The sequence below is a fragment of the Meriones unguiculatus genome, chromosome 7, assembly GCF_030254825.1.
Source record: "Meriones unguiculatus strain TT.TT164.6M chromosome 7, Bangor_MerUng_6.1, whole genome shotgun sequence".
In the NCBI taxonomy this organism is placed as follows: Eukaryota; Metazoa; Chordata; class Mammalia; order Rodentia; family Muridae; genus Meriones; species Meriones unguiculatus.
Window position 1 is genome coordinate 20,519,341 of NC_083355.1, and position 25,812 is coordinate 20,545,152.

The following is a 25,812-nucleotide window of genomic DNA, read 5'->3' on the forward strand; positions in this document are numbered from 1 at the left end:
TAAGTTTAAGGTCACCATGGGCTACCTGGGAGTAGGAGAGCAGCCTGGGCTCTCTGAGACACTGTCTTGAGAAACGGGTGGTGGTGGGTGCTGCCGGTGGCATGGCTCGGTGGGTGAAGGTGGTGGCTGCCAAGCTTGACCACCTGAGCTTGATTCCCGGAACCCCTGTGGTGCAAGCAAGAACCGAGTTCCACAAGGTGTCCTCTGATGTCCATGCCTGCAACAGTGTGTGTGTGTGCACACGCAAATACACGAGGAAATCAATGTAAATTTTTTTTTTTAAAAAAAGAGTAGAATTAGTCATATGGGTAGCATATGCCTGTAACCCCAGCAATGCCGAAGGCTGAGGCAGGAAGACTGGGTGTTTGAGATCAGCCTGGAGCCTACAGACGTTTTGCAAAAGGTCCAGAGACATGTATACCTACATGCACAGAGCTTTGGGTTCAGTCTCCAGTACCATAGAGAATCTTAAAACTGTAATTTATTATATATATGTATATGTACACATACAGAGAGACAGACAGACAGGGTCTCAGTATGTAGCTCTGGTGTTGGCAGGCCTGGAACTCATTCTAGATACATATCAAGTTGGCATCAAATTCACAGAGCTGTGTCTGCCTCTGCCTTCCTAGTATGCATATTAAAGGTATGTGTTACCACACACTGGTGCACACACACACAAAAGGTACAGCTACTATTGATTAGTTGAAGGGTAGAGGAATGATTAGCAACTTTTTCTTAGGAAGAAGCTAACAGGAGGACTTCTGTTTTGAATTAGGTGAGGAAAAATGGGTCAGCTCTTTTCTTTTCTTCTTTCTTTTCTATTTATATTTTAGAACGGTCCAAGGCTCCTGCTTCAGCCGCCTGGGAGGCTGGAACTACAGGCAGGAGCCACCGCTGTTCACTTCGCAGTTTGGTTTGGGGGTGGGAGGAGGAGTCCTGGAGGCTTGAATGACCCCCATGAATGACCAGGTGATGCTGAAAGTTGGTTTGCGGTGTTCCTTCACATATGTGTGCCGAGCATGTGTGAGGGCTTGTGTGGATGGATGTGCAGATGTTCACAGATGTTTTTCACTGGACGTGTAAAGCTTTATTTTTGTCTTATTGTAACTTTCCTTCGGACGCAACGAGTGCTCAGAATATGGCCTTATGGATAAGGGCCGCTTGTCTTCCCGGTGATTCAAACTCATTCGCTTCTTTAATTTTGGGTTGGGACAGAAGCCGGCAACCCCTGCAACCCGTGGGCCCATGTGGGGCAGGAGGAAGCCAGCTGAGCTTGAAAGAGAAAGTAAAACTTCTCGTAAATAATGTCTTCCCTATCGTGGAGGAGGGGCACAGTGTATTAGGGGGATGTTTGGGTAGTTTTTGTAGACGCCATTTCTAAAAACTGATGGGATTAGGGAAGGAAAACCCTGCCCCGTCTGTGCAAGCGTGTAGCCACCTGCTTTCCCGACGGCTGATTGATTTTACTAGTTTGCGGCGTCCCAAGTCCAGGCCTCTCTTTCTCGGTATGAGAGTCTGAGCCCTTGAGTCTGGACTGAGCCCCAGCTTATGTGAAAGCTTACTAAAATGCATGCTTCCCACATCTTGTCTAATGCTAACTTTGTTTTGCTTTTAGCAAACTCTTTTTTTTTTTCTTGGCAGAATCTAAACACATTAGATTTTTCCTTTGTCTCCCCATCCCACCCCTACAAAATCCTAAAAAAACCTCAAAACCCAAATGCAAGCTTTGTAATTACCTTTCCTGTAAACCAAACAATGTGAGTTATCATTAAAATAGTTAGCCTTCGAATTTTTTTTTTTTTCCTGCTTGTGGTTTGGACACAATAAATATTTAATGTAAGGCTGTTTCCTTGGCAAGTCAGTTTTGTTGTGGTCTTTTTGTCAACAAGTTTAGGGGGGAAAAAACCCTTTTAAACATTAATCAAAATAACTCATGTATAAGGGGGTTAGATAATTAAGGCATTCTGCCGAGTGCTTGTATATAAATATGTGTGTGTGTGTGTTGACAGGCTTCACGTCTGGCCCAGTGAACTCTCGGCATTTCCCGGCAGAAGCCTCTTTAATACTTACTCCTGATTACATGTGAAAAAAATCCAGTAGACTTCATTCAGCAGGGCAGGCTCTGCATAGGACACTGTGCTGGGGAGCATTCTGTGTGTGTGTCGGCGGGGAGGCCACGATTTCCAGCCCTAACGGCTGTGTTGAAGATTCTCAGGATCACCGAGTTATCAAGAGAGTCCACAGTCGGGGCCACTGCTCATGAGGCCAGGCCAGGAGGTATTGGGACTGCTGGACCCTGCTCCGTGAACCTGAAGCCGCCCTGAGAGCTGAATGTGGTGGGCCACACCTGTAATCCTTGTACTTGGGGGTCAGAAACTGGAGGATCTTGGTGAGCTTGAGGGCACTTGGGCTCCATAACAAGTACCAGAGCAGCCAGGGCTACAGAATGAGAGCGTGTCTCAAAGTGCCGACTGTGAGCAAGTAAATAAATGAATAAGTATATTTAATTCCCCCGGTGTTCTTTTTAAAAAGCTGCTTTCAAAGTAAAGCTTATTAACTAAAAAGTGATTGCCTTTTCTGCAGAATCGTCAGGGTGAGAAGTGTGCTGTAGGGTTTGGGGCTCAGCTTGGTCCAGTGTACCCGTGAGCTTTGCAAGGCCCTAAAAGGATGGCAGATCGGCTGTGGTGTGGCAGGCACTGTCTCAAAAATGAGAGAAGTTGTCTGTTTTTCCAAGGGGAAAAAATACTGGCAACGTTTGTTGCAATTTATAAAATCTGAACTTAGAAAAAAAAATTGTAAAAATTAAAAAAAATATACTCACCCTTTTCAGTAGTTTCCTGATACTAATGAGTGTAACTCTTCAGCGTTAACACGTGTGATTTTTGTTCCCTGTTTGGATGATGGGGAATAAAATGTATCAGCGTTTAGGTTTGTAAATCTTAAACCAAGCACATGGGGGGACATTCTATGGAGAGTTACAGGTAGAGCGGATCTTAATGTAGCTGTAAATGACCCCAGGGTCCACACCTACCTGAGCTACCAATTTCTTGCATAGCATTAAAGACTCCAAACTTCCTTGAAAGAATGTATAAAGAACCTGTTTGCTAGTTGCTATGTCTGGGTGATGCCAACTTTCACTCATGTACCAAAACAGCATATGCAACAGACATATGCAAGCAGTTCTGAGACACTAGCAGCTCCCTCCATCCTTCCTTCCCTCCTTAGATCTCATGCATCTTAGGCTGGCTTCACAATTGCTGTATAGTAGCCAAGGTTAGCCCTGAACACAGATCCTTCTGTCTCCACTTCTCACGTGCTGGGATGACAGGCCTCAGGCACCACATCCACCCAGCTTTAACACTTTTCTATTGAACCAGACATTAGATTTCTAAAACTTTCTCTAAAAAGAAAAAAATGCATTATTCGCTCCAGAACTTGGGAGGCAGAAGCAGGCAAATCTCTGTGAGTCTGAGGCCAGCCTGGTCTACAGAGTGAGTCCAGGACAGTCAAGGCTACACAGAGAAACCCTGTCTCAGAAAATAGAACAAACAAATTGCATTTCTATAATTACGATTGTGTGTGCGCGTGATGCGCCCGTGTAGGTATGTGTGGGGTGATCGAGAGCAGTTTTGTGCAGTGGGTTCTCTCTTCCACCTCTGTGTGGGTTCTGGGAACTTGGGTCACCAGGCTCGTGCAGCAAACAGCCCCCCCCCCCCCAACACACACAGCCGAGCCTACTCGCCAGCCCTAGATTTGTGAAACTTTGAGCGGTGCCACTTTTTCCACTAATTTCTCCCCTGTTGGGAAACGTGGTTACGCTTCAGAAGCTGTTGCTGTTACTTATGTTAATGTGCTCTAAGTTAACTGTTGAAGTGAATTTTGTTTGAGACAGGTGTCTTGCCTTGTAACCTAGGCTGGCCTCGGATTTAGGGGCCTTCCAGAGTGCTGGGATTACAGATGTGGGATCTCTTTGTCTGGTTTATACATATAATTTCTATTGCTAGGTAATATCTAGTAGTTTTTTTGTTTTGTTTTGTTTTGTTTTTGGTGTTTTGAGTCAAGGGTCTTATATCCCCAGGTGCCCTTGAACTCATGTATCTTAGGCTGGCTTCAAATTTGTGGTAATCCTCCTGCCTCCGCCTCCTTTGTGCTGGGATTATATGCTACCACGACGTGTCTGATAAACATGGCCTCTGTAAACAAAATTTACGGTACTCAAATATTGAGGTCACAGATAGTCCTGAGAACAATGCATTGGAGAACTGTTAATCTAAAGGTTAGTGTAAGCATTCTTGTGTGATTTGAGGAGGTAGGTTTGGGGAGAGAGATTGATTCCATGGCCCTGATCAAGTTGATCTAGAGCCATTTTAACCACTGTATAGAGATTGGTCCTTAGTTTGAGAAACACTTTTACAAGGGCCATAAATTCTTCAGATTAGTGAAGGCAGGTCCAGGGGTTTAGAAGTTGTCGTTTTGAAGATAAAATGCTTTGGCAATTTCTTCTTGACTTTTCCTCGTGTTTCCAAGAATGCATCTTGGATTGATCATGATTGACAGAAGAACTGTACACCTCCAGATTGGGGTTTAGTCTGGTTTTGCTGACAGGTGTCCAGAAGACTTTCTGGAAGCTTCTGAGTGCTTGGCTAATTTCTTCTTTCTTTCCTTCTGTCTTCATTTTCTTCTTCTTCCTCCTCTTTTTGAAACAGGGTTTGTTTTTTGAAGCACTGGCTGTCCTGGAACTCACTGTGTAAACCAGGCTGGCCTTGAACTCACATAGATCTGCTAACCTTGCCCCCAGAGTGCTGGGATTAAAGATCTTTAACACCAGACAGGGTTTCTCTGTGTACTGGCCCTGGCTGTCCTGGACTCACTTTGTCAGCTATAATTTTTAAAGATAATTCTTATGCAGAATTGCAGTCCAATTTTGTATGTTGACTTAAATCAGATATATAATCAAGTTAACTTTTCATTCTCTTCCTAAAGTGAAGGAAGACTCCTCCTCCTCCTCCTCCTCCTCCTCCTCCTCTTCTTCCTTCTTCTTCTTCTTCTTCTTCTTCTTCTTCTTCTTCTTCTTCTTCTTCTTCTTCTTCTTGTGATCGGATAACAAGTTCGAAAAGATACTTGTTAGGTGTTATCTGCTTGTAGTCTCTTTACTTTTTATCTGCTTGTCGGTCCGCTCTTCTTTGCTCTCCACAAGATGGGAATGGCTTTTTCTGGGAGTGTGCAGATGTTATCTGCCTGCCTCAGGGCTCCCTGTGGCGAGTGATTGGCCGGGCGATCCTTGGGAATTCCTGCCTCAGGCCACGGTCTGTATGGGTGTGAGTTTTAGAATTTAGGTTACTAGCTCTCCCAGAAACCTGCAGAGTGGTTCCGTCCGGTTTTTTCATTCCTTTCTTACTTTTTGTTCAAGATAGGGTTTCTCTGTTTCTCTGTGAGTTCCAGACTGTCCTGGAACTCACAGAGAAACAGAGACCAGGTTGTAGACCAGGTTGGCCTTGAACTCATGAATCTGCCTGGCTCCAGCTGGAGTGGCATCTGCCACCTGGCTTATGTGTTGCTAGGGATGGAAGCTATCGTGTGCTAGGTAAACAGTCTACTAACTGAGCGACATCCCCATCTCTAGGTGTGTCTTTTTGAAAGCTTTCCATAAAGTTAAATTAATACATCTCTCTCTCACCTTCACTCACACACACACACACACACACACACACACACACACGTTTGAGTCAGTGTCTCTCTATAAAGCTCTGCTGGGCCTGTTACTAGATGCATATTCACACTGCCCTCAAACTCATGGCAATCCCCCTATCTCTGCTTCCTGAGTGCTAGGACACCTGTAGGCTGACAAAGTCGAAAATACCTCCTACCTGTCCTCTTGGATTTCCCCATTGTTAACATCTTGTGTTAGTGCCAGACATTTGTTGCAATTGATAATAACAGCTGTATGTTGTTATCAGCTAAAGAGCACAGTTTCCATCACCGTTTACAATGTTAGGTATTCTTGGCTATTTTTTAGTGTGGTAGACAGGGTCTCAACTATAGCCCAAGCTGACTGTAAACTTGGAATCTGTCCATCTCAGGTTCCCGAGCCCTGGTGTTACAGATGTGCAGCTGTGCCTGGCCGTTTTGTGGAGCTCCACAAACGTGCTGGGTGTCCACTCCAACAGTATGATGTAAAGCGCGCACTGCCTCCAAAGCCCGGTACTCCACCCACCTACCCTTCCTGCAGTCCCTGCCAATCGCTCATCCTTTTTGCAATCTGCATAGTTCTGTCTTCCAGAATATTAAGATGACCACCATCGTGCAAGCAGTAGCCTTTTAGATGGCCGTCTTACAGTGGCCTCTCCAGGCTGCCTCCTTTTACTTGGCAGTATAAATTCAGCTTCCTCCTTGTGTTTGGTGGCTTGGTGCCCATTTCTTTTCCTTGCTGAGTAACCCTGCCTTATATGGTCCTTCCCTTGGCCTATGTACCCTCTCATCCCAAGGGCATCTTGCTTGCTTCATAGCTTGGGCCGTTACAAATAAAGCTACTTATTACTGTTTTGATTTGTGAGTCTCCATTGTGTGACGTGCTTTTGTTTCACATGTGTGGCCATCTGTGTGTTCTCTTTCATGTGGTTATCTGTTCAGACTTTCTTCCAGTTGTTTCGTTTTTTCTTTTGCTTACAACAACAACGGGGATTGCATTTAGGGTCCCCTTGCTGGGTGTAGTGTCACATGCCTTTGATCCCAGTACTCAGGAGTCAGAAGCAGGTGGATCTTTGAATTTGAGGGCAGACTAGTCAACAGAAAGAGTTCCAGGACAGCCAGGGCTAAACAAAGAAACCTTGTCTCAAAACAAACAAGCGTTTAGGGTCCCACATACTGCAGGTACTGGCAAATGCTCTCTATTACTGAGCTGCACCTCCAGTTTTGTTGTTGTTGTTGTTTTTCAAAATTCTTATTTGAGACCAGTGTCTCACTAAGTTGTCGAGGCTAGCTTTGAACTTATGTTGTAGCCCAGGCAGGGCATGTCCTCGGGAAGCACGTACCTTAGTTTCCCCAGAAGCTGGGCTTATAGGCCTGCTCTACCAGGCCCAACTCTCACCCATCTCTAAACTGAGAAATTTTTTTTTTTTTTTAAATTGTTGAGAGTTTTAAAAGTGTTCTCTGTATATTTTGGATATACGAGCATACATATCCTCATTTGGGTGTTTTTGTTTGTTCATGAAACTCGGAATTTTACACATGTTAGATTGAGCTATGCCGCCAGCCCAAATCCTAAGAGGATTTTAGGTGGTGTACAGTTTTTAGTTGTTTGTTTTTAAAGATTTTATTTATGATTAATACAGTGTTCTGTCTGCCGCATGCCCAAAGAGCTCACAGGATCTCATTCCAGGTGGTTGTGAGCCACCATGTCCTTGCTGGGAATTGAATTCAGGACCTCTGGAAGAGCAGCCAGTGCTCCTAACCTCTGAGCCATCTCTCCCTCCAGCTCCCAGTTCTTAGTTTTTCTTGTTCTAGAATGCAGTCTCATGCAGACGCTAATGCGGGGCGTTTGCAGCTGGTGAACTGGTTACAAGGAAATGAAATACTTGCATTTCACCAACGCGGGTAATCATAAACTTAACCTTTAGCTCCCATGTGCTTAGATAAGGCTGAGCACAGGGCTTCAGTCCCGGCTGCACACCTGCGTGCTGACACTGTTCAAAGTGGTGTGTGCTCTGAGACCTACACCCTGGATGATGTCTGACTCCTTAGGAGACAGCCCTTGCTGAGCCTTGCTGGTGCGGATCCTGCCCAGTTTTTTCTCTGTGTCCTGGGTTTGTTCTGGTTTGGTTCCTTAACTCAGCGTTCTCTACATAGCCCCGTGTGGCCTGGAAACCCAATATGTAGACCAGGCTGGTCTCAAACTTGCAGCGCTTGCAGCGATCCTTCTGCCTCTGTGGGATTTTTTTTTCCTTGAAACAGGATTTTGCCATGTATCTTCCAACTAGCTGTGCAGAACAAACTGGTGCTAGGGCCGTAACCTTGGGCGAGCGTTTGACTCCACGCCACACCCCAGTCTTCTAAATAACGTTTTGAGTGGGGGAGAGTCACCATTTCTAGAATTATTCTTCTTGGGCTTTTTTTTTTTTTTTTTTAACCTAAAACGTGTATGATGTATAAGAGGGATGCAGGTGCATGGGATGTGTGTGAAGGTCAGAGGTCAGCTTTGTGGTGTTAGTTCTCTTTCCGCCTTTCTGTTAGATCCAGGTCACTAGGCTTGTACAACAAGCACTCTTACCTGCTGTGCCGTCTCGTTCGCCCTCTTGGGGTCTCCAAACCTGAGAAGATAGCCTTTCAAGGGGTCCTAGTTGGTGTTTTGTTTTTTCAAGACAGGGTTTCTCTGTGTAGCCTTGGCTGTCCCAGACTGACTTGGTTGACCAGGCTGGCCTCGAACTCACAGAGATCCACCTGCCTCTGCCTCCCCTAGTGCTGGGATCACAGGCCTGCGCCACCGCACCCAGCTCTTGGGTGTTTCTTTTAATGAAAACATTTTTAATCGTTTTTATTTTATATGTATGGGTGTTTTGCTGCACGCATGCCTCCATCATGTGCATGCAATTCAGAGTCCAGAAAAGGACACTGGACACCCTGGAACTGGAGTTACAGGTGGTTGCAGGCTACCATGTGGGTGCTGGGATTCAAACCCAGGTTCTCTGGAAGAACACCCAGTGCTCAGTGAGCCATTTCTCTAGCCCCTTTTCTTGAATCTTATAGGCCACTCCTGGTGTCCTTCTTCTGAACTCAAAGGTTGAAGTGCCTTAGGCCTCTCTGGGTGGGGTTCTCTTCTCTTCCCTTTCTATATTCTCTGTGTAGGCTATTTCAGCCACTACTTTGATGTATGTATGTATGTTAATTGCTGAGGCGCAAACGCAGGGAAGACAAGATCTACCGTCTGAGCTAGGTCCCCCAGCTCACCTAGCCGTTGCTTTGGCCATGACGCTGATGCTGATTACCAGCTGCGTGTCTGCATAGCTGAGGGCTCCTAGCACCTGCCTCTCCTGCTGCTTTCGGGATATTTTCCCGTGGGTACCTTGTGTGTACTTGCCTCCCGGGCATCCTGTCAAAAACTTAACCCTACAGCTTTCTCTCTGACAGTCTGTGCCTCTCTCTCCGTCCGACTTTGAAATCAACGGCAGGCCTTGCTCTGCCGGCTCATTACTGTTGCTGTGATAACACACCATGACCAAGGGAACTCGTAAAACCACAAGGCAGAGAGAAGGAGGCAGACACAGGGGGAGGGGAGACAGACAGAGACAGAGAGAAACAGAGACAAGGAGAGACAGAGACAGAGGAGGAAGGAGAGAGAAGACACACTGGAGATGGTGCCAGTGCTCTGAAACCTCAAAGCCTCTCACCTGTGATATACTTCTTCCAACAAGGCCAAACCTCCTCCTCATCCTTTCCAAACAGTTCCAGCAATTGGGAGCCAAATATTCAAACATATGAATTTGTGAGGGCCATTCTCATTCAGACCACCATACTATGCAAGCCAGAAATCCTGCAATCATTCTTTCTCCCCTTATACTTCTGCTTCCTTTCAGATCACCAGTGGGTGTTGGTTTTGCCTCTCATGTTTTCTCAACTCCTTTTCATCTCCATGTCTCTTCTGTGGTGGAGATGCTAAAATTGTTCCTGCACAAAACTTCTAGAAATGCTGGATAAATGGAGCTCTCAAGTTAAAAGAGAAAAACTTAAGATCCAAAAGCAAACAGTCTCATCAAAAGAAAGAACAGAAGCCAGCCTGGCATGGTGGAGATGGCATCTGATTCCACACCTCTTCTAAGTACTGCTTCCCAATCACAGCCCTGAATCGCCTTTATCTCTCCCCCACCTCCCTGTTCCCCTCTCCCTCCCTTTCTCCCTCCCTCCCTCCCTTCCTTCCTTCCTTCCTTCTCTTGATAAGTTGCTCGGGCCAGCCTCAGTTTTGTAATCCTCCTGCCTCAGGTTTCTAAGTGCTTGGTTATAGGCCTGGGCCATCATGCTGGGCTTCAGGAGCTGCCCGCCCCCTCTCAACTTCTTTCCCTTCACCAGCTTGAACTTTCCCTTGACCTAGCTTCACTGTGTAACCCATAGCCCAGGCTGGCCTTGAACTTACCGTTCTCCTATGGTAAATTTCCCAGTGCTGAGATTGCAGGCATGGGTCAACACTCACTTTATAGACTTGTCACTGATTCTCCCACTATGAGCCAAGGCTTCTGACCCTTCTGTCTGCTGCACTTTCCACCTCCAGGTGTTTGAGGTTGTATGCCATACTACCCATTAGACACGAGATGTGCAGGCATCGGCTCTATTTCCTTAGCTACAATGGCTCAGCTACTGCCCTGTACTTTCTGGGTTCTAGAATTCTACTGATCTCTCTCTTTTTGTCCACTGGCATCTTATTTTTCATTTTTTGTCCATGTGTCATGTTAGCTTTTGGGACACATTCACCCAGAAGGTATGTGTCACATTCCTGTTTGCACATGCTTGTTTCCCTCTGCTTAGACTGGCTGCCCCTCTCTCTCCAGAATGACCATCTCTCACGTGCCCCTGTTCTCTTCGTGAAACCTGCTTTCTAGAGTAGCGCTGAGCCCACTTCCAGGAGCTCGCTCTTGTTCCCGAGCTGCCTTTCCATCAAAACAGTGTTTGGCGTGTTAGACATTAGGAGTCAGGTTGCATAGCCCTTGGGGGAACTCTTTTGCCTTATTAAATGCTGCCCCAAACTGCCTCTCAGGCTTCCTTCTTGTCATAGTGGGGGTTCTACTCCTTTACCTGTATTTCTTTGGGCTTAGCAAAGCACCTGGTAAAGAAGCACTCAAATATTCAGCAAGCCAGTGGAGACCTGTACGCCTGGCCTAAATCCATATGTAGGAAACCTCAAAGTATGCATTGTGCATTTTGATCTACCACAATTATACTCTTTCTTTTCCCTTTCTTTTTCTGAGACAGCCGCTGAGCAGCCTCAGCTACCCTCAAAGCCACAGAGTCTTAGTCATTTAAGTGGAGGTGTTGAGGAGGCAGCTGGACATCAGAGTCTGGCGTTGGCTGTGAGAGGATGGGGCTAGAGTGAGAATCTAGGGACCGCCAGTGCATAGAGGGTGTTCTTGAAGGAGCGAGACTGGATGAATCATTTAGAAAGTGAGTTGCAGAGAAAACAAGAGGTTTATATTAAGAGTTTTCACAGCAAGGCCTGTTCCTGTAAAATTGTGAAATATTTTCTCATGAAAATTGGACTCTGTAAAGATCGGATTCAGTTATTAGGTTGGAAAAAAAATGTCTTTGGAATCAACAAATGCAATGAACCACCTCAAACTTAGTGGTTTAAGGACATTTTCTTGTGTCCGCTGGCTCTGTGGGCAGGAATTCAGGTAGACATGGCAGAGGAGGCTTGTCTTTGCTATTTGATATCTGGGGTGTCAGCTGGGAAGCCTTGAACATCTGGGCTTTTCTTTATTTCCCAGCCAAAGCCTGGCCTAGAGTGATTGCAGATGGGATCGTAGATCAAGTGGCTGCACATGGCCTGCCTGCCTGCCTTGTTTTTCTTCCGGAATGGTTGACTGGGTTTTGGAGAACATTTTTCTTCTTTTAGGAAAATATAACAGGCATCGGAGATTCTATAACAAGCCTGGCCTCGTGGCACAAGTCTGGCATCCCAACTACTTGGGAGACTGAGGCAGGAGGACTCAAGGCCTGCTTAGACTACTGAGTGATTTCAGGACCAGCCTGAGCAATTTAGTGAGACTTTGTTCAAACAACAACAAACCCTGAAAAAACCTAGCATGTCAGGCAGGGCTCTAGGTTTAGTAAGTGAGACGGCATTTCAACACTTTGAGTGCTATGATGCCGGCCTAGGTAAGGCTTTAGCCAGGTCCAGCTGAAGAGGAGCAAGGGATGCAGGGGACAGGCTGTCCATCCACCACAAGCTGCTTGGATGTGAGGCTCTACTGCAAATCCGCGGTGACTTTAGGGGAAGAAGCTAGCTTTATTTTGGTTTTTGCAAGTGGAGGACAAAGTTTTGCATTGAATTCATGACTCTTTAGTTTCCCAAGAGCTGGGATTGCAGGTGTGCATCACCATATATCCTGAGGAAAGAAACCCTCCCTCCCTCCCTTCTTCGTTCCTTCCTTTTCTCCTCCTCCTTTTTGAGATAGGGGCTTACTTTATAATTCAGGCTGTCCTGGAACTCCTGGCCATTTTCCTGCCTCAGCCACCTGAGTGCTGATATTAAAGGTGGGTATGAACATATATGGATTCTCTGTCCACATTGGCCTGTGCTGAGTGGCTAAGGATTTCCTTAGGGTCCTTTAAAGAGATAGTGGCCTGAATAAATCTGGGAAATTTCTTTTTTTTTTTTTTTTCCTTCTTCCAGTAAGCATTGAGCTATATCATAGGCCTGTGACTTTGAAATTCCAAAATTTACATTTTCAGCTTTGTTTCAGATCCTTTATCTCTGCCTCCTGGAATGGGCACACAGGCCTATACTATGGGTGCTGGGGACCCAAACATAGGTCCTTATACCTGTGTGGCAAGGCTGTCTCCCCAGCCCCGAAATGTTTGGTTTTGGATTGAGTAACTTTTCTCTTGTTGAAAAATCCCTAAAGGGTCGATCTTCAGTCTTCCAAACAGAAAAACTTGGACTCCTCAAAGAATACTTTTTGGCTGTGAGCTAGTCCTCACGTGGGAGAATCTGGTCACCTTAATACAGAATAGTTCATCCATTCTACTACACTTTTGGTTCATCTGTCACAGCCGGACAGTCTCTCCTTGTACCTTAGAGTGCAGGCGTTCAAGGAATGAGTCCACTCATGCTGGAAGGCATGCATGCACGGGGGCCCGTGATGGAGGGGCTCGATGTCGCAGAGCTAGAATAGCCAAGGGAGTGCCAGGAGTTCAGCCAGCAAGCAGGTGGTGGCTGGACAGGAGCAGCTATCTAGGCCGTTGATCGCAGTAGCGACGCTCACGGGTGCTCGCCATGCCCACTTGCCGCATCCTGCTAGCGTGGTGTGATTTAGGTAAGGTCTGACATTGTCCCCGTGAGGGAGTGCAGTTGTCTTCCATTTTTCTGCTTAAGGAAATAGAGGCTGGGGAGGCCAGACAGCTGGCATGCATCTTGGAGAGGCGTCAGGAGCCACTGTCTCTTGCTTTCATAGCTGATGATTGTTAGTCTCGGAGTGAAAAATGGTCAGTGGGCCTTGAAGGAGGCGGATGGCAGGTCTTCAGAAAGCCTGTAGGGATGCAGGCAGAAGAGGGGAAACAGTTAAACTCGTGTGTAAGAACCCAGGAGTATTTAGAGATCCCAGACTTCTGGTTGACTTTTCTTTCAGCCTGACTCTTTCCCCAGGCGACCCTGGAGTTCTGTCAGCTGCAGTACTGCAAACTCTGGACATCTGACCCTTTATGGTTAAATGTCAATTTGCTTTGTCTCTGTGCAGCATTTATTATTGGGTTGTAGCAATCTCAGTGTCTTGAGGGAGTGGAGCTGAGTAAGCTTTAGAGGCCAAGCAGCCCCTCGCCCTCCTGGAGTCTTCGTTATGGCCAGACACATCTCCATCTCAGTGTCAAATGCAAACAGAACTAGGGGTTGTCCTTAACTCTCCCATTCTCCATGTCGCTTTTGCTGTTCAGTCTCTAAGCTTGGGTCCCCCTGCTTCATCTGTAGATGGTCACTTCAAAACATTCATGCCACCTCCCACTGGAGGTACACCTGAGAGAGCCTTTTTTTTTTTTTTTTTTTGGTTTTTGTTTTTTCGAGACAAGGTTTCTCCATGTAGCCCAGATTATCCTAGAACTTACTCTGTAGACCAAGCTGGCTCTAAACTCACAGAGATCTGCCTGCTTCTGCCTCCTGAGTGCTGAGGTGAAAAGAGTTCACCACCACTGTCTTCTGAAAGACGAATCACATTGTCACTTACGTATCTAACCTTTCAGGCTTCTCTGTCCCTGTTTCCTCTCATTGCGGCTTTCAGAGTCTTCCAGAAACCCCATCTCATGTCATAGTTTCTGTTCTGCTTTGTGACAAGCACCTGGACCCTAGAGACAAGTTAATATTCAGTAGATACGGCTGAGGACCAGCCCACGACTCTTCCTTTGAGATAGGGCCCTTTGCTGAACCTGTAGCTCCCCACTGCATTTCTTTCAGGCCGACGGTCCAGGAAGGCACAGCCAAGCCTGCTTAGCATGAGCTACCCCTCCAGCTCACAGAGCTCCAGACAGGGGCGGCTCCTCTGTGCGTTCAGCTCGGGTCTCTGGTGGGTTCCCATGTCTCCAGCTCAGCTGCTCTTCAGCGTCATCTGGGGAGCTTGCCCACTGGAAACCAGCTTGCCACCTTCATAGTCCCAGTGGCCTCTGCCTCTGTTCCCTGCACCTCCTCTTTTCCTCTTCTCTTTCCTTTCTCATCCTGTTCTGTGCTGTCCTGTCCTTCCAGTCCCCGACTTCCCTGTTTTGTTCATGTCCTAATGCTAACATGGAGCTATTGCAGGGACCTCTGGTACTAAAAGAATTATTCTAATGGGCAGAACTGGGAAGTGGATGTTAGGCCCTGGATTTAATCTTTGTGTAGAGATGTGTAGATATTTGAAGAGCCGCCCTGATGTAACTTATTTTTTTCTTTCCTAATGTCTCTTGCTGCTGTCCACTCTCCTCTTTGCTGACAAATTTGTTCAAGGACTTGTACTCCTTATATGCAGATCACCATCCACTATGTATTTGCTTTTTTTTTTTAACTGCATTTATTTATTTGTTTGTTTTGAGACAGGGTCTCACTATGTACCCTTGGCTGTTGTGGAACTTGCTCTGTAAATCAGGCTGGCTATAAATGCAGAGATCCACTCGCCTCTGCCTCCCAAGTGCTGGGATTAAAGGTGTGTGCCACCACCTCTCAGTTTAGAACTTTACTTAAATTGTGATCTACACAGTCACTGTGGCCTCCCAGATGTGGCCAGGCGCACCAAGACCAAAGGACCCTTTAGCTCAGTCACCACACATCTGTTGGAACACTAGGAAGGTTCTTTGGCTTAGCACCATGCTTGACTCATGGCTTGCTTACAGAATTCCCGAAGAGATTATTAGTAGCAGGAATTCTGACAGCAGGCTGTGTCAGGGTGCCACTTCCTGCCACGACTACGAATGAGACCTTGAATAAACAGTGTACAATTCTGTGCCTCCATTTCTCCCTGTAAAATGAAGATAAAATACTATCTTGACCAGTGAGAAGGCTCACCAGGTAAAGATGCTTGCTGCTGAGCCTAACAACCTATGTGTGATCCCCACCACCCACAGAGTGGATGGAAGGAGAGATCTGATTTCCTGAAGATTTTCTTCCAGCCATACACACACACACACACACACACACACACACACACACTTATCATCATCATCATCATCATCATCATCAAACACTGTTTTATAGGGGTAACACCAAGATAGGATGAATCAGTAAATGTATGTCAGATGCTCAAGACAATGCCTGGTCTGTGTTAAAAAGTACTATATAAGCCGGGAGCAGTGGCGCACTGCTTATACTGAGTGTAATCCCAGCACTTGGGTCAGGTGGATCTCTGTGAGTTCGAGGCCAGCCTGGTCTACAAAGTGAATCCAGGATAGCCAAGGCTACACAGAAAAACCCTATCTCAAAAAAAAAAAAAAAATTACTGTATAATATGTATCTATAGTCATTGCTCTTCTCTATTTTTTTTTCTTTCTTTCCTTCCCCCCTTTTTTTGAGACAGGGTCTCATGTAGCCCGTACAATAAGGATAACCTTGGGTCATCCACTTCCTGGGTGCTTGCCTCCACCTCCTGGGTGCTTGCATGTGCTGCCATGCCTGGCTTTTATGTGGCGTTGGGAACCCGGCCCAGGGCCTCGTATGTGCTAGGCCACCCCTTCCCAACTCAGCGGCACTTCCAGCTTACGGATTGTTCTTCAACCGGGGTTCTGACTCTCGCCTTTTTAAATATCAGTTAGTGGGTTTTTCATTGCAGTTGGTGGTGGTTGTTTTAAAACAGGGTCTAATGTAGTCCAGGCTGGCTTCAAACTCACTATTTAGAGGAGGGGGACCTTAAACTGGTAAGTTTAGCTTATCGCCTCTGAGCTCCAAGGGCTGGAATCGAAGGCGTGGGTTTCCATCTTTAGTGTTTTTTGGGCTATCCTGTGCCAAATATGTTTGGAGAGGTTTGATCATCCAGCCCTCCTGTCCTGAGGTGAAGTCACCAGACGCTGATTCCCCTCCTCAGGATATGACAGAATGGTCTATGACAATGCACATGCTTTTCCATATCAGGAGAGCTCTGTGATTGTGTCGGATAACGCCTAGCTAATTGAATGAACTGAGGTAGGTTTCTGGGCTTCCTTGGGCACTGAGAAATAGAATTCACGTTAAATACTTATGAGAGGGTCACAAACTCAGAACACAGCAAACTCACAGCACAGCAACCATGTGCACCCAGCGCTATAGGAAGGCTGCTGTTCACCTGTGACTTGAGTTTAGAATCATCCTTCCGAGGCGGGATAGTCCCTGTTCTGCTGAAGAGGAGGTGGGTTCAGCAGGCAAGTTCTTCCCCTAAGCAGATCACTCGCGGTAGGTAGGCAGTGTTTGCACCGCAGCCTCTGGGTCCTTTTGCCTCTAGGTTGGAGGGAATATGTCTGCTTAGGGGAAGGAAAGAATCTCAACCCGGTGAGGTGACTCTACATGCAAATTTAGTCTCTTGCTGCCTTTTATCTAGAGCTCTGGCTTTTTCTGAGGTAGCTCTGACCGTAAGCGTGTCTGGCTATGTCACTTTCCACCCCAAGGTTTGCTGTGCTCTTTCTCCTTTAATCTGCAGTAGTTGAGATCAGATATGGTGCATAGCCAACATCAGCTGTGGATAACACATCAGTGTGGCCCTTCCTCCCTCCTTCTTTCCTTCCTTCCTTCCTTCCTTCCTCCCTTCCTTCCTTCCTCCCTTCCTGCCTCCCTCCCTCCCTCCTTCCTTTCTTCCCTCCTCCCTCCCTCCCTCCTTCCTTCCTTCCTTCCCTTCTTCCTGCTGGTGTGATAACTCACACTTTATTCCCATAGGCAGGCAGAGCTCTGTGAGGTCAAGGTCAGTCTTTTTGAAGTATTGTGAAATGGAACAAGAATTATCTTTTTTTAGATAGGGTTATATGTAACTGAGGCCGGCCTTAAACTCCCAAGCCTCCTGTTTCTGCCTTCCAAGTTCTGGGATTAAGGGCAAGTCCCTTTACACCCTGCTTCAGAAATTACTTTGTATCACTTTCTATTGTGGGGTTTTTTTTTGTTGTTGTTGTTGTTGTTTTTGTTTTGTATATTTGAATTTTGTCCCTCTCTTCATCTTTCATCTTCTCTATCATAGTCCGCTGGTTCATACATGTGGAATATGGTTCTTAGCTTAGAATGTTTAGAAAGCTGTGTCATTAATATCACCCCCTTTAAAAAAATTTATTTATTATTTTTATAGTAATCTACCCGCATGTGAGCCAGAAGGCCAGAAGAGGGCACCAGATCTCTTTATAGATGGTTGTGAGCCACCATGTGGGTGCTGGGAATTGAAATCAGGACCTTTGGAAGAACAGCCAGTGTTCTTAACCGCTGAGCCACCTCTCTATCCCCCATTAACCCCTTTTGTCTGTGATTTCCTTGGTGTCTTTCAACTGATCTATATAAATGGTGACCGTCCCTTTAATGGCAGTCTTTCCATTAAGAAGTTCCGCCTTAGGCTGGAGTCGGTTTCCATCTGACTTATTGTGGGTAGGGCTATCCCCAAGGGTCTAAGAGGCTCCTGCTTTGAGAAGTCTAGAAAGTCTTTGGTGGCTTGCTGTTTCATGTTCCTTTTTTCTGAGTTTTAGAAACTAGGATCACCGGGGGCTAGAGGGATGGGTCAGCAGTTAAGAGCACTTACTGCTCTTGCGAAGAATGCGGGTCCAGTTCCCAGCACCACGTGGCCATCCATCAACCATCAGTAACTCCAGTTCCAGAGAATGCAACAGTCATGTCTGGCCTCTGCTGGCATACTCAGTGCAGACATGCAAACAGAATTCTCATATTTATAAAAGTAAATCTCTAAAACAAAAGAAGATAGGATCACACTGTCTTAGCTACTGCTTCTTGCCTCGGAGAGACCCCGTGGCCAAAACAGCCCTTACTAAAGAGAGCACTTAATTTGGAGTTTGCTTACAGTTTTAGAGGGTTAGTTAATGATCATCATGACAGCAAGTAGGCATCAAGTAGGCATCAAATAGGCCTGGGAGCAGTAGCTGAGAACTTTATGTCTGACCAGCAGGCAGCAGGCAGAGAGAGAGAGAGAGACTGGGCCTGATGCAAGCTTTTGAAACCTCAAAGCCCACTTCAGTGACACACCTCCTCCGACAGGCCTTGCCTCTTAACCCCTCCCAAGCACCTTCAAGAGCCGACAGGGGCCATTCTCATTCAAAGAACCACACTTTACCTTCCCTTTGTTCATTCGCATCGAGGTAATGTTCTGTCAGCTAAGCCTCATGGGAGCCAGCAGGGCAGAAAGCTTAGGTCATGCTCTAATCCAGCCACTGGAGCAAGGCTGTGACCTCTCTTCTGCCACCAGGCTGGTACTTGGCATTCAGACTGCTGGGCAGACCACTTTGTCTGCTTTGGCCTCCAGTGAAGTAGTTATTAAAGCGGAGGCCTCAAGTGATTTTGAAGACAAAACAACTTTAGTTAGAACTTACGCAGATTGGGCATGGTGTGCACTCTTGCAGCCTAGGCGCTCAGACTGAGGCAGGGAGATGAGAAGTTCAAGGCCAGCACTGACAGGCTCGTAAAAAGAACTTGCTGGGGTCGGTCGGATTAGCCTGTTTTTGTTGGTGTTTGTGGCGCGAAGGATGGAACCCAGGGCACCGAGCATGCTGGGTAAGCACCATGCCACCCAGCCACGTCCCCAGCCTCTAAATCGATTTAGAATCTGAAAAACAGAATTGAGATTGTAAAATGTCTCTTTTAAATGTTTTCCAGGAAAACAATTACAGCAAAGTTGGCAGTGGTTTCCTACAGTTTGGCTAGTTATCTCTAAAGGATCTGTTCTTGTGAAGAATGTTTGGTCCAATTGCTCTGTGCTTTCTGTTAATCCACATGGTTTGCATCTAAGCAGCATCTGAGGACACAGCTGTCAGACACTCAGGACTAAACCATTTCACCCAAACACCCATATTTTTTTCTGGAAATACAAACTGCTCTTTGCCTTTAATTTAGGATAATTTTCCTTCTTGTAGAATAGTTTGACAGTATTGCCTATCTTAGACCAAAACAAAACACAAAAATTAGTCGTTTTTTTTTTTTTTTTTTTTTTTTGAGACAGGGGTTTCTCTGTGTAGCCTTGGCTGTCCTGGACTCACTTTGTAGACCAGGCTGGCCTGGAGATCACTGAGATCCACATGCCTCTGCCTCCCAAGTGCTGGGACTACAGGTGTGCACCACCAGGTCCAGCTAAAAATTAGTCAGTTTTATGGAAAAAGGCAGAAGCCGGTCTCTGGTGTAAAAAAAAAGCCACATATCATACCATTTACCAGCTAAAAACATCCAGATATCCATGATGAAACAAGCCTTTGAGTTATAGACTAGAAATAAGTCAGTTGGTTAGCATTTTTTTATATTAGCTTAAAAATGTGCACCTGACTGGAGTCCATGACAGAACAGGTAGGGTGAGTGTAGTTTTATTTTTTTTTTTTTTTTTTAATCTTGGGACTGGCTCTGCATTTGTGTCCAAGATAAAAGATGAAATCCTCTGTTTTTGTCATTTATAGCACTGGAATTTATTATTTCAAGCAGATGATTTAATTAGGACCATAGTGCTTTTTTATAAATTGGCCCAGAGCAACGGTGTCCTTGTTTGAATACGTAGAAGTCAGGTGACATGTGTTATATTACACCTTCTTTTCTTTCTTTTTTGTTTAGGGTTTTTTGTTTGCTTGTTTATTTATTTATTTTGAGGTGGGGTCCATATGTATCTCTGGCTGGCCTGGAACTCACTGTGTAGACCAGGCTGGCCTGGAACTTGCAAATATCCGGCTGCCTCTGCCCCCAAGTATTAGGATTAAAGACATGTGCTCTCATGCCCAGCCTGTTACATTTTCTAGTAACCACATTAGAAGGTTTTCAGAAATGGGCAGAATAATTTTAACAATGTATTTAGCCCAACATTTCCAAAATAATATTTCAACATTGAGATTCACACACTCTTTTTCTCTCACTGTTTTAAAACGCTGCATATATGGGTGGGAATCATTTGTTATCACCTTTGCTAAGTGGTTGGCGTCTCCCGTGCTGAACAATGGAGTCTTTCGGTTCAGTGCAACCCTGTGCAGTGGTGTTTACATAAATTACCATATTTCTTTTGTTTTCTCCATGTGTGTGCTCGCGCATGTGTAGCTACATGTGTGTGCAGGTCAGAGGACAACCTCGGATGCCATGCCTTTCACCTTTGGTTAGACACAGCGCCTCTCCGCAGCCCGAGACTTTGCCTCGCAGGCTAGACTAACTGGCCATTGAACCTCCAGGGGTTCACGTGTCTCCACCCCAATCTCACAATCCCTGAGATTGTGGGCGGGTACCGCCACACCCCGCTCTTTATCAACATGTGAGTTCTGGGAAACCAAACTGAGGCCCTCAGCACTCCTGTGGCCTGTCATCTACTGGGCCTTCTTCCCAGCTTCACATTGACACGGATTGCTACGCAAATCAGGTCGCAAAAAACACCAAATCAGGTCGCAAAAAACACCGGACAACAGTAATGCTTTTAACCCCGGAGGACACCGATTCTGACCCGGCCTTGGTGTAAGAGGAGGGGCACCACACAAAGTCAAGTTGCTTCAGGCCGGAACGTGTGCTCTGGCAGGCCGCGCTTCTATTCCAGCCAGTGTTGGCCGTGCACAGGCCACTCCCTAATCCTGGGCTCTCACTCACAGCTATTTTTAGACCTTAAGATACTTGCTCTGGAGAGACATTTTCCTGAGTTGGTTAGCTGAGTTGGGTTCCCAGAGCTGAGCATTTCAGCGGGCCATTGCCCATCCCAGGATCAGCTTGTTTACGTGGTATGTAGCTTGCCTTCTTCGCCCCAGGCTTCGAATATGTGTGTACGTATTTAATTCCTTTGGCGTGGGCGAACTCCAAGCACATGCCACGCGTCCTTGGAAGCCTGCCGCTCTGTGTCCCTCCTCAGCACCCAGTCTGTCTGCATTTTGACTTCAGTGCAGGTTTTCTTTCCGTAGCCTCACAGACAGCCTGAGTGTAGCGGGGTGTGCAAAGGAGCTGACGTGTTCGTGCTGGGTGCTGAGCTCCTAGTTGAGGCCTTCAGGAATATTACTTCAGTGGCCCCGAGGGGAAGAAGTAATTATCTGCATTTTATAGATGAGGAAACAGAAACCCCGATGAAAGAAATCATTCAGCTTCACATAACAGCTTTTTAACCTCACTTACCTCTGATAGATAAAAAGTTTGTTGTTGTTCGGTCAGTTTAAAAAAAAAAACAACATATATTTTTAAGTTTCATTTTAATTTTATGTTATGAGTATTTTCTCCCAATGTATGCATATGTACCATTTGCCTGTCTGGTACTCTGAGAGGTCACAAGAGTGGGTCACATTAGATCCTCTGGAGCTGAGGCTATGGCTGGCTATGAGCCACCATGTGGGTGCTGGAACTTGAACCTGGGTCCTCTGCAAGAGCAGCCAGTACACTGAACTGCTGAGCCACCCTATCTGCGCCCTCCCCCCCTTCTCAGAGTAGGTCTTACTATGTTTATAGAGCTCAGGCTGGCCTTGACCTCTCCATCAGAATATCACTGGAGTGCTGGAATTACAGCTATGAGCCACTGTGCCCGGCTTGAACGTGGATTCTAGAGCTTGGGATCATGCCTAATCAAAACTTAAAAGAAACTGTGATGTAGCCATGTATGGCAGCTCATGCCTGAAATCCAGGCACTTAGGAGGCAGAGGCAGGAGATAACAAGGGTAGCCTGAGAGCCTGTTTCAAAAAATCAAGGGTGGAGAACTTGCATAGCCTGTGCAAGGCCCTGGGGCCAATCCCAGCATTAGGGTGCAAAGAGAGCCATGGTGGTAAGAATTGGTAATGTCTGTATGATGCAGAAGACTACAAGAAACATACAAGATCCTTCTCAAAGACACTGGATGTTTCCAGATTTTTTTTTTGTCCCCTATGAGGGCTTGTGGTGACCATATGTACATTTTGCTTCACAGTTGTGACCCCTGATTGCGGCAGGATGGCTCAGTGGAACCAGCTCCAGCAGCTGGACACGCGGTACCTGGAGCAGCTCCACCAGCTGTACAGCGACAGCTTCCCCATGGAGCTGCGGCAGTTCCTGGCACCGTGGATTGAGAGTCAAGACTGGTAAGTCCTTCTTGAGAAATCCCCTGAACTGGGGGAAGAGGGAGGGTTGGCTTGAGCCAGGGGACACAACTTTCTAGCTTCACACTTTCAAAGACAGATGAGGGCAGGTGTTGGGGAAAGATCCGGAGAGCAGAGGTAACGTAGCCTTTTAAAACATCCTCTGTGTCCAGAGTCCATCTGGGCCGCAGCCTCTTGGCACACTGGACCAGCCCGCCAGTAGATGCCCGGAAGTCAGATCTGCGTCTCACCCGGTGAGACCTCTGCATTTTCACTCTCCGATGGTGAGGTGTAGATTTCTTTTTTAAATGTGAGATTTTTATCTCAGAAGTTGGGGTCTACCACACACACACGGCTTCCCCTGTTAAAAAGGAGACACGGGGAAAGGGAAATAAGAGTCATAGAGGAAATGATGTCAGCTATTTACCTCACTTTAATGTATTCAGGCCCGTCTATTAGCTTTGGCTTAAATCCGGCCCATCTAAAGGTGACCTATTTTTTTCCAGAATCTATAACCTGCTTTGGTGAAGGGCCAAGAAGGTGATGGAGGACAGCCCAGCCCAGCACTGCTCATTCTGCTAATAAGCACTTATTTACACTAGTCTGACCACAGGATTGACTGAGAATAAGGCAAACAATCTATCTGTCCTTTTGTTTAAGACAAGGTTTTTCTGTATAGCCTTGGCTGTCCTATAGACCAGGCTGGCCTTGAATTCACAGCAATCTTCTTGCCTTTTTGAGTGCTGGGATTAAATGCGTGCACCATCATGCCCAACTTTGTCTGTCCTTTTTTAAAAAACAAAAGACAAAACATTTTTGTGTATGTGTGCACATATTTATATAGATGCGAGTGTGTGTGTGTGTGTAGGCCAGAGACAACCGTAAGTGTCATTTTGGGTCCTTTAAGACCAGGTCTCTGACTGGCCTAGAACTCACCAATTAGGGCAGACCCTCAGGGTCTATCTCTGTCTCCCAAATGCTGGAATTACAAGCCTGTGCTACCATGCCCAAGATTTTCTTTTTTTTTTTTAATTGAAAATAGATTTTTTAAAAATAGAGTATATCTGGCTATGGTTTCTCCTCCCCCAGCTCCTCTAGGATCTTCCCCAGTTCCCGTCCCTCCCAAATCCACACCCTTTCTCTCTCTTGCTAGAACACAAACAGGCACTAAAAACAGTAATGAAACAAAATAGACAAACAGACTGAAATAAGATGAAACAAACCGACAAAAGAAAAAGCACAAGAAACAGAGACACATGTTCCTGCACACACAGAAACCTTTTAAAAACACAATACTGAACATGATGATATATGCGCAGGAGACCTACAAGGAAAAAAAATTCCCAGAGACAGCATTAGGAAACAAGGAATCTCCAAAAATGCCACTAAGCTCGTCTTTCGTTTGCCACCTGCCTCTGGCAGCATTTTTATGTGTGTTCTATAGATAGGAACTCAGGTCCTCATTGCTTGTAAGGGGGGACCATATGCCCGGCCTTATCTGTCCTTTTCCTTTGTTTGGACATTATTTGTTTCTTTGTTTATTTATTATTATTGTGTGCATATGGTGTTGGGGGGGCCAGTGCGTGGACACACCACCACACACATGTGGAGGCCAGAAGACAGTGTCATGGAGTCAGTTCTCTGCTTTCACCTTTACGTAGGTTCCAAGGATTGAACTAATATTGTCAGGTTTCCTTACCAAGAACTTCTGTCTACTGAGCCATCTTGCTCTCCCCTGTTCTTGTTTTAAGACAAGGTCTCATTTAGTCTAGGCTAGCCCGGAACTTGCATATTCAGCTGAGGGTTCCCTTGAACTACTTATCCTCCTGCTTCTACCTCCAAGTATTAGGACTGTAGGCGTGTGCTATCATTCCAAGGTCTGGCTTGCTCGTCCTGTCTGTCTATCTGTCTGAGGCAAAGTCTTGCAGTCCAGCTCAGGCTGGCCTAGGACTCACTATGCAGCCCCAGGCTGCTCAAGTAGTTCTTGGATTATAGATGTTACATCACACCAGACTTATCTCTGTCCATTTTTGCTCAAATATTTTATTCATATAGACACTAAGAATAAATAATACTATCTGGAATCATTCTTATCTCTCTTCTTTTTCCATGCTGGGGATCAAACTAGGCAAGCCTGTGTCACCGATGGTGGCATTGTTGACCTAAGCAAGAGAAATGGAAAATGATGAGTGGGTTATAGCATCAGTTTGCCTTGTCCTCCCTGCTACCCCTTGATGGTGGAGTCTCTGTGTGTGTGTGCTTTAAATTCCTGTTGTCACTGCTCTTGACACAAAGTCCCCCCAGACTGGCCTGGAACTCTCTAGGTAGGGAAAGCTGGCCTTGAACTATAGATCCTCCTGCTCCACCTCCTGAGACAGCCATGGACAGATCTGTGCTCTCACACCAGGCTCTCCAAAGTACTCAATCCAGTTCACTTCCTTTTCCTAGGGCATACGCAGCCAGCAAAGAGTCACATGCCACATTGGTGTTTCATAACCTCTTGGGTGAGATTGACCAGCAGTACAGCCGATTCCTGCAAGAGTCCAACGTCCTCTACCAGCACAACCTGCGAAGAATCAAGCAGTTCCTGCAGGTGCGATGGGCAGCGGGGTGGGAAGCAGAGCGGAGCTATCAAGAGCTCTTTCCGGAAGTGTGTCTGTCCTCACTTGGCTGAACGATGAGAGCCTGTCTTGTACTCTCAATCAAAGAAGTAATTAGCTCCGTCTCAATTCCCTGTGCACGGGCCCCTGGGCACATTACCAAAAATTCACTTAAGCAATAAAGAGCTTAATGTTAGTCTCTCATGGCAGCGTGCTAATAACACCTGCTCATCATAGGCACGGGACTCTCAGTTCTAAATGTTAGAAATTTGGGCCATTAATTGGATACTCCTGGGTAAAGTCAACCACTTCCCTATAAATCCAGATGACCAACTCCCAGGATGGACTCCTGTGCCTCTGCCATCGCCGAGGCCGTCTTTTTCCTCCCTTTCCTCAGTCAGATTCCGAAGCCTTTGGTCTGTTGTTTCATGAAGGCTCTGCAGAAGTGAGTTTTACGTTAGCTTACATCCACACCTCCTGAGTCTGCTACAGCTTTCCACTCTCTTTCCGTCTTGCTTACAGAGCAGGTATCTTGAGAAGCCAATGGAAATTGCCCGGATCGTGGCTCGATGCCTGTGGGAAGAGTCTCGCCTCCTCCAGACAGCAGCCACGGCGGCCCAGGTGAGACTGAGAAGAAACGAGGTGCAGGGCAGGGGACAGGCACTGTCCACATAAATAAACAGTTACGGTTTAATGTGGCTAAAGAGGAGAGAGACACTGACTGGATGGAAGCCTTAAACAGACATTGAAAATAACAAAAAATTTCACACAGCCCCCTCCATCCCACCCCGCTAACCAACCAAGGATGTAACCAAGGATGAACTTGAACTCTGATTC

At 46.3% G+C, this 25,812-nt stretch overlaps 1 protein-coding gene across 4 annotated transcripts in view; it reads left to right on the forward strand.

Annotated features, from left to right (window-relative positions):
• Positions 1–25,812, forward strand: part of Stat3 (signal transducer and activator of transcription 3) — a 51,427-nt gene that overhangs the window by 5,526 nt on the left and 20,089 nt on the right. For all 4 annotated transcript variants that reach the window (XM_021641204.2, XM_021641205.2, XM_021641206.2 and 1 more), the window contains exons 2-4: positions 22,228–22,378; positions 24,824–24,968; positions 25,498–25,596. In XM_021641204.2, coding sequence (XP_021496879.1) covers positions 22,251–22,378; positions 24,824–24,968; positions 25,498–25,596 — 372 coding nt within the window. In that variant the 5' untranslated portion in view covers positions 22,228–22,250. The remainder of the gene's footprint in view (positions 1–22,227; positions 22,379–24,823; positions 24,969–25,497; positions 25,597–25,812) is intronic.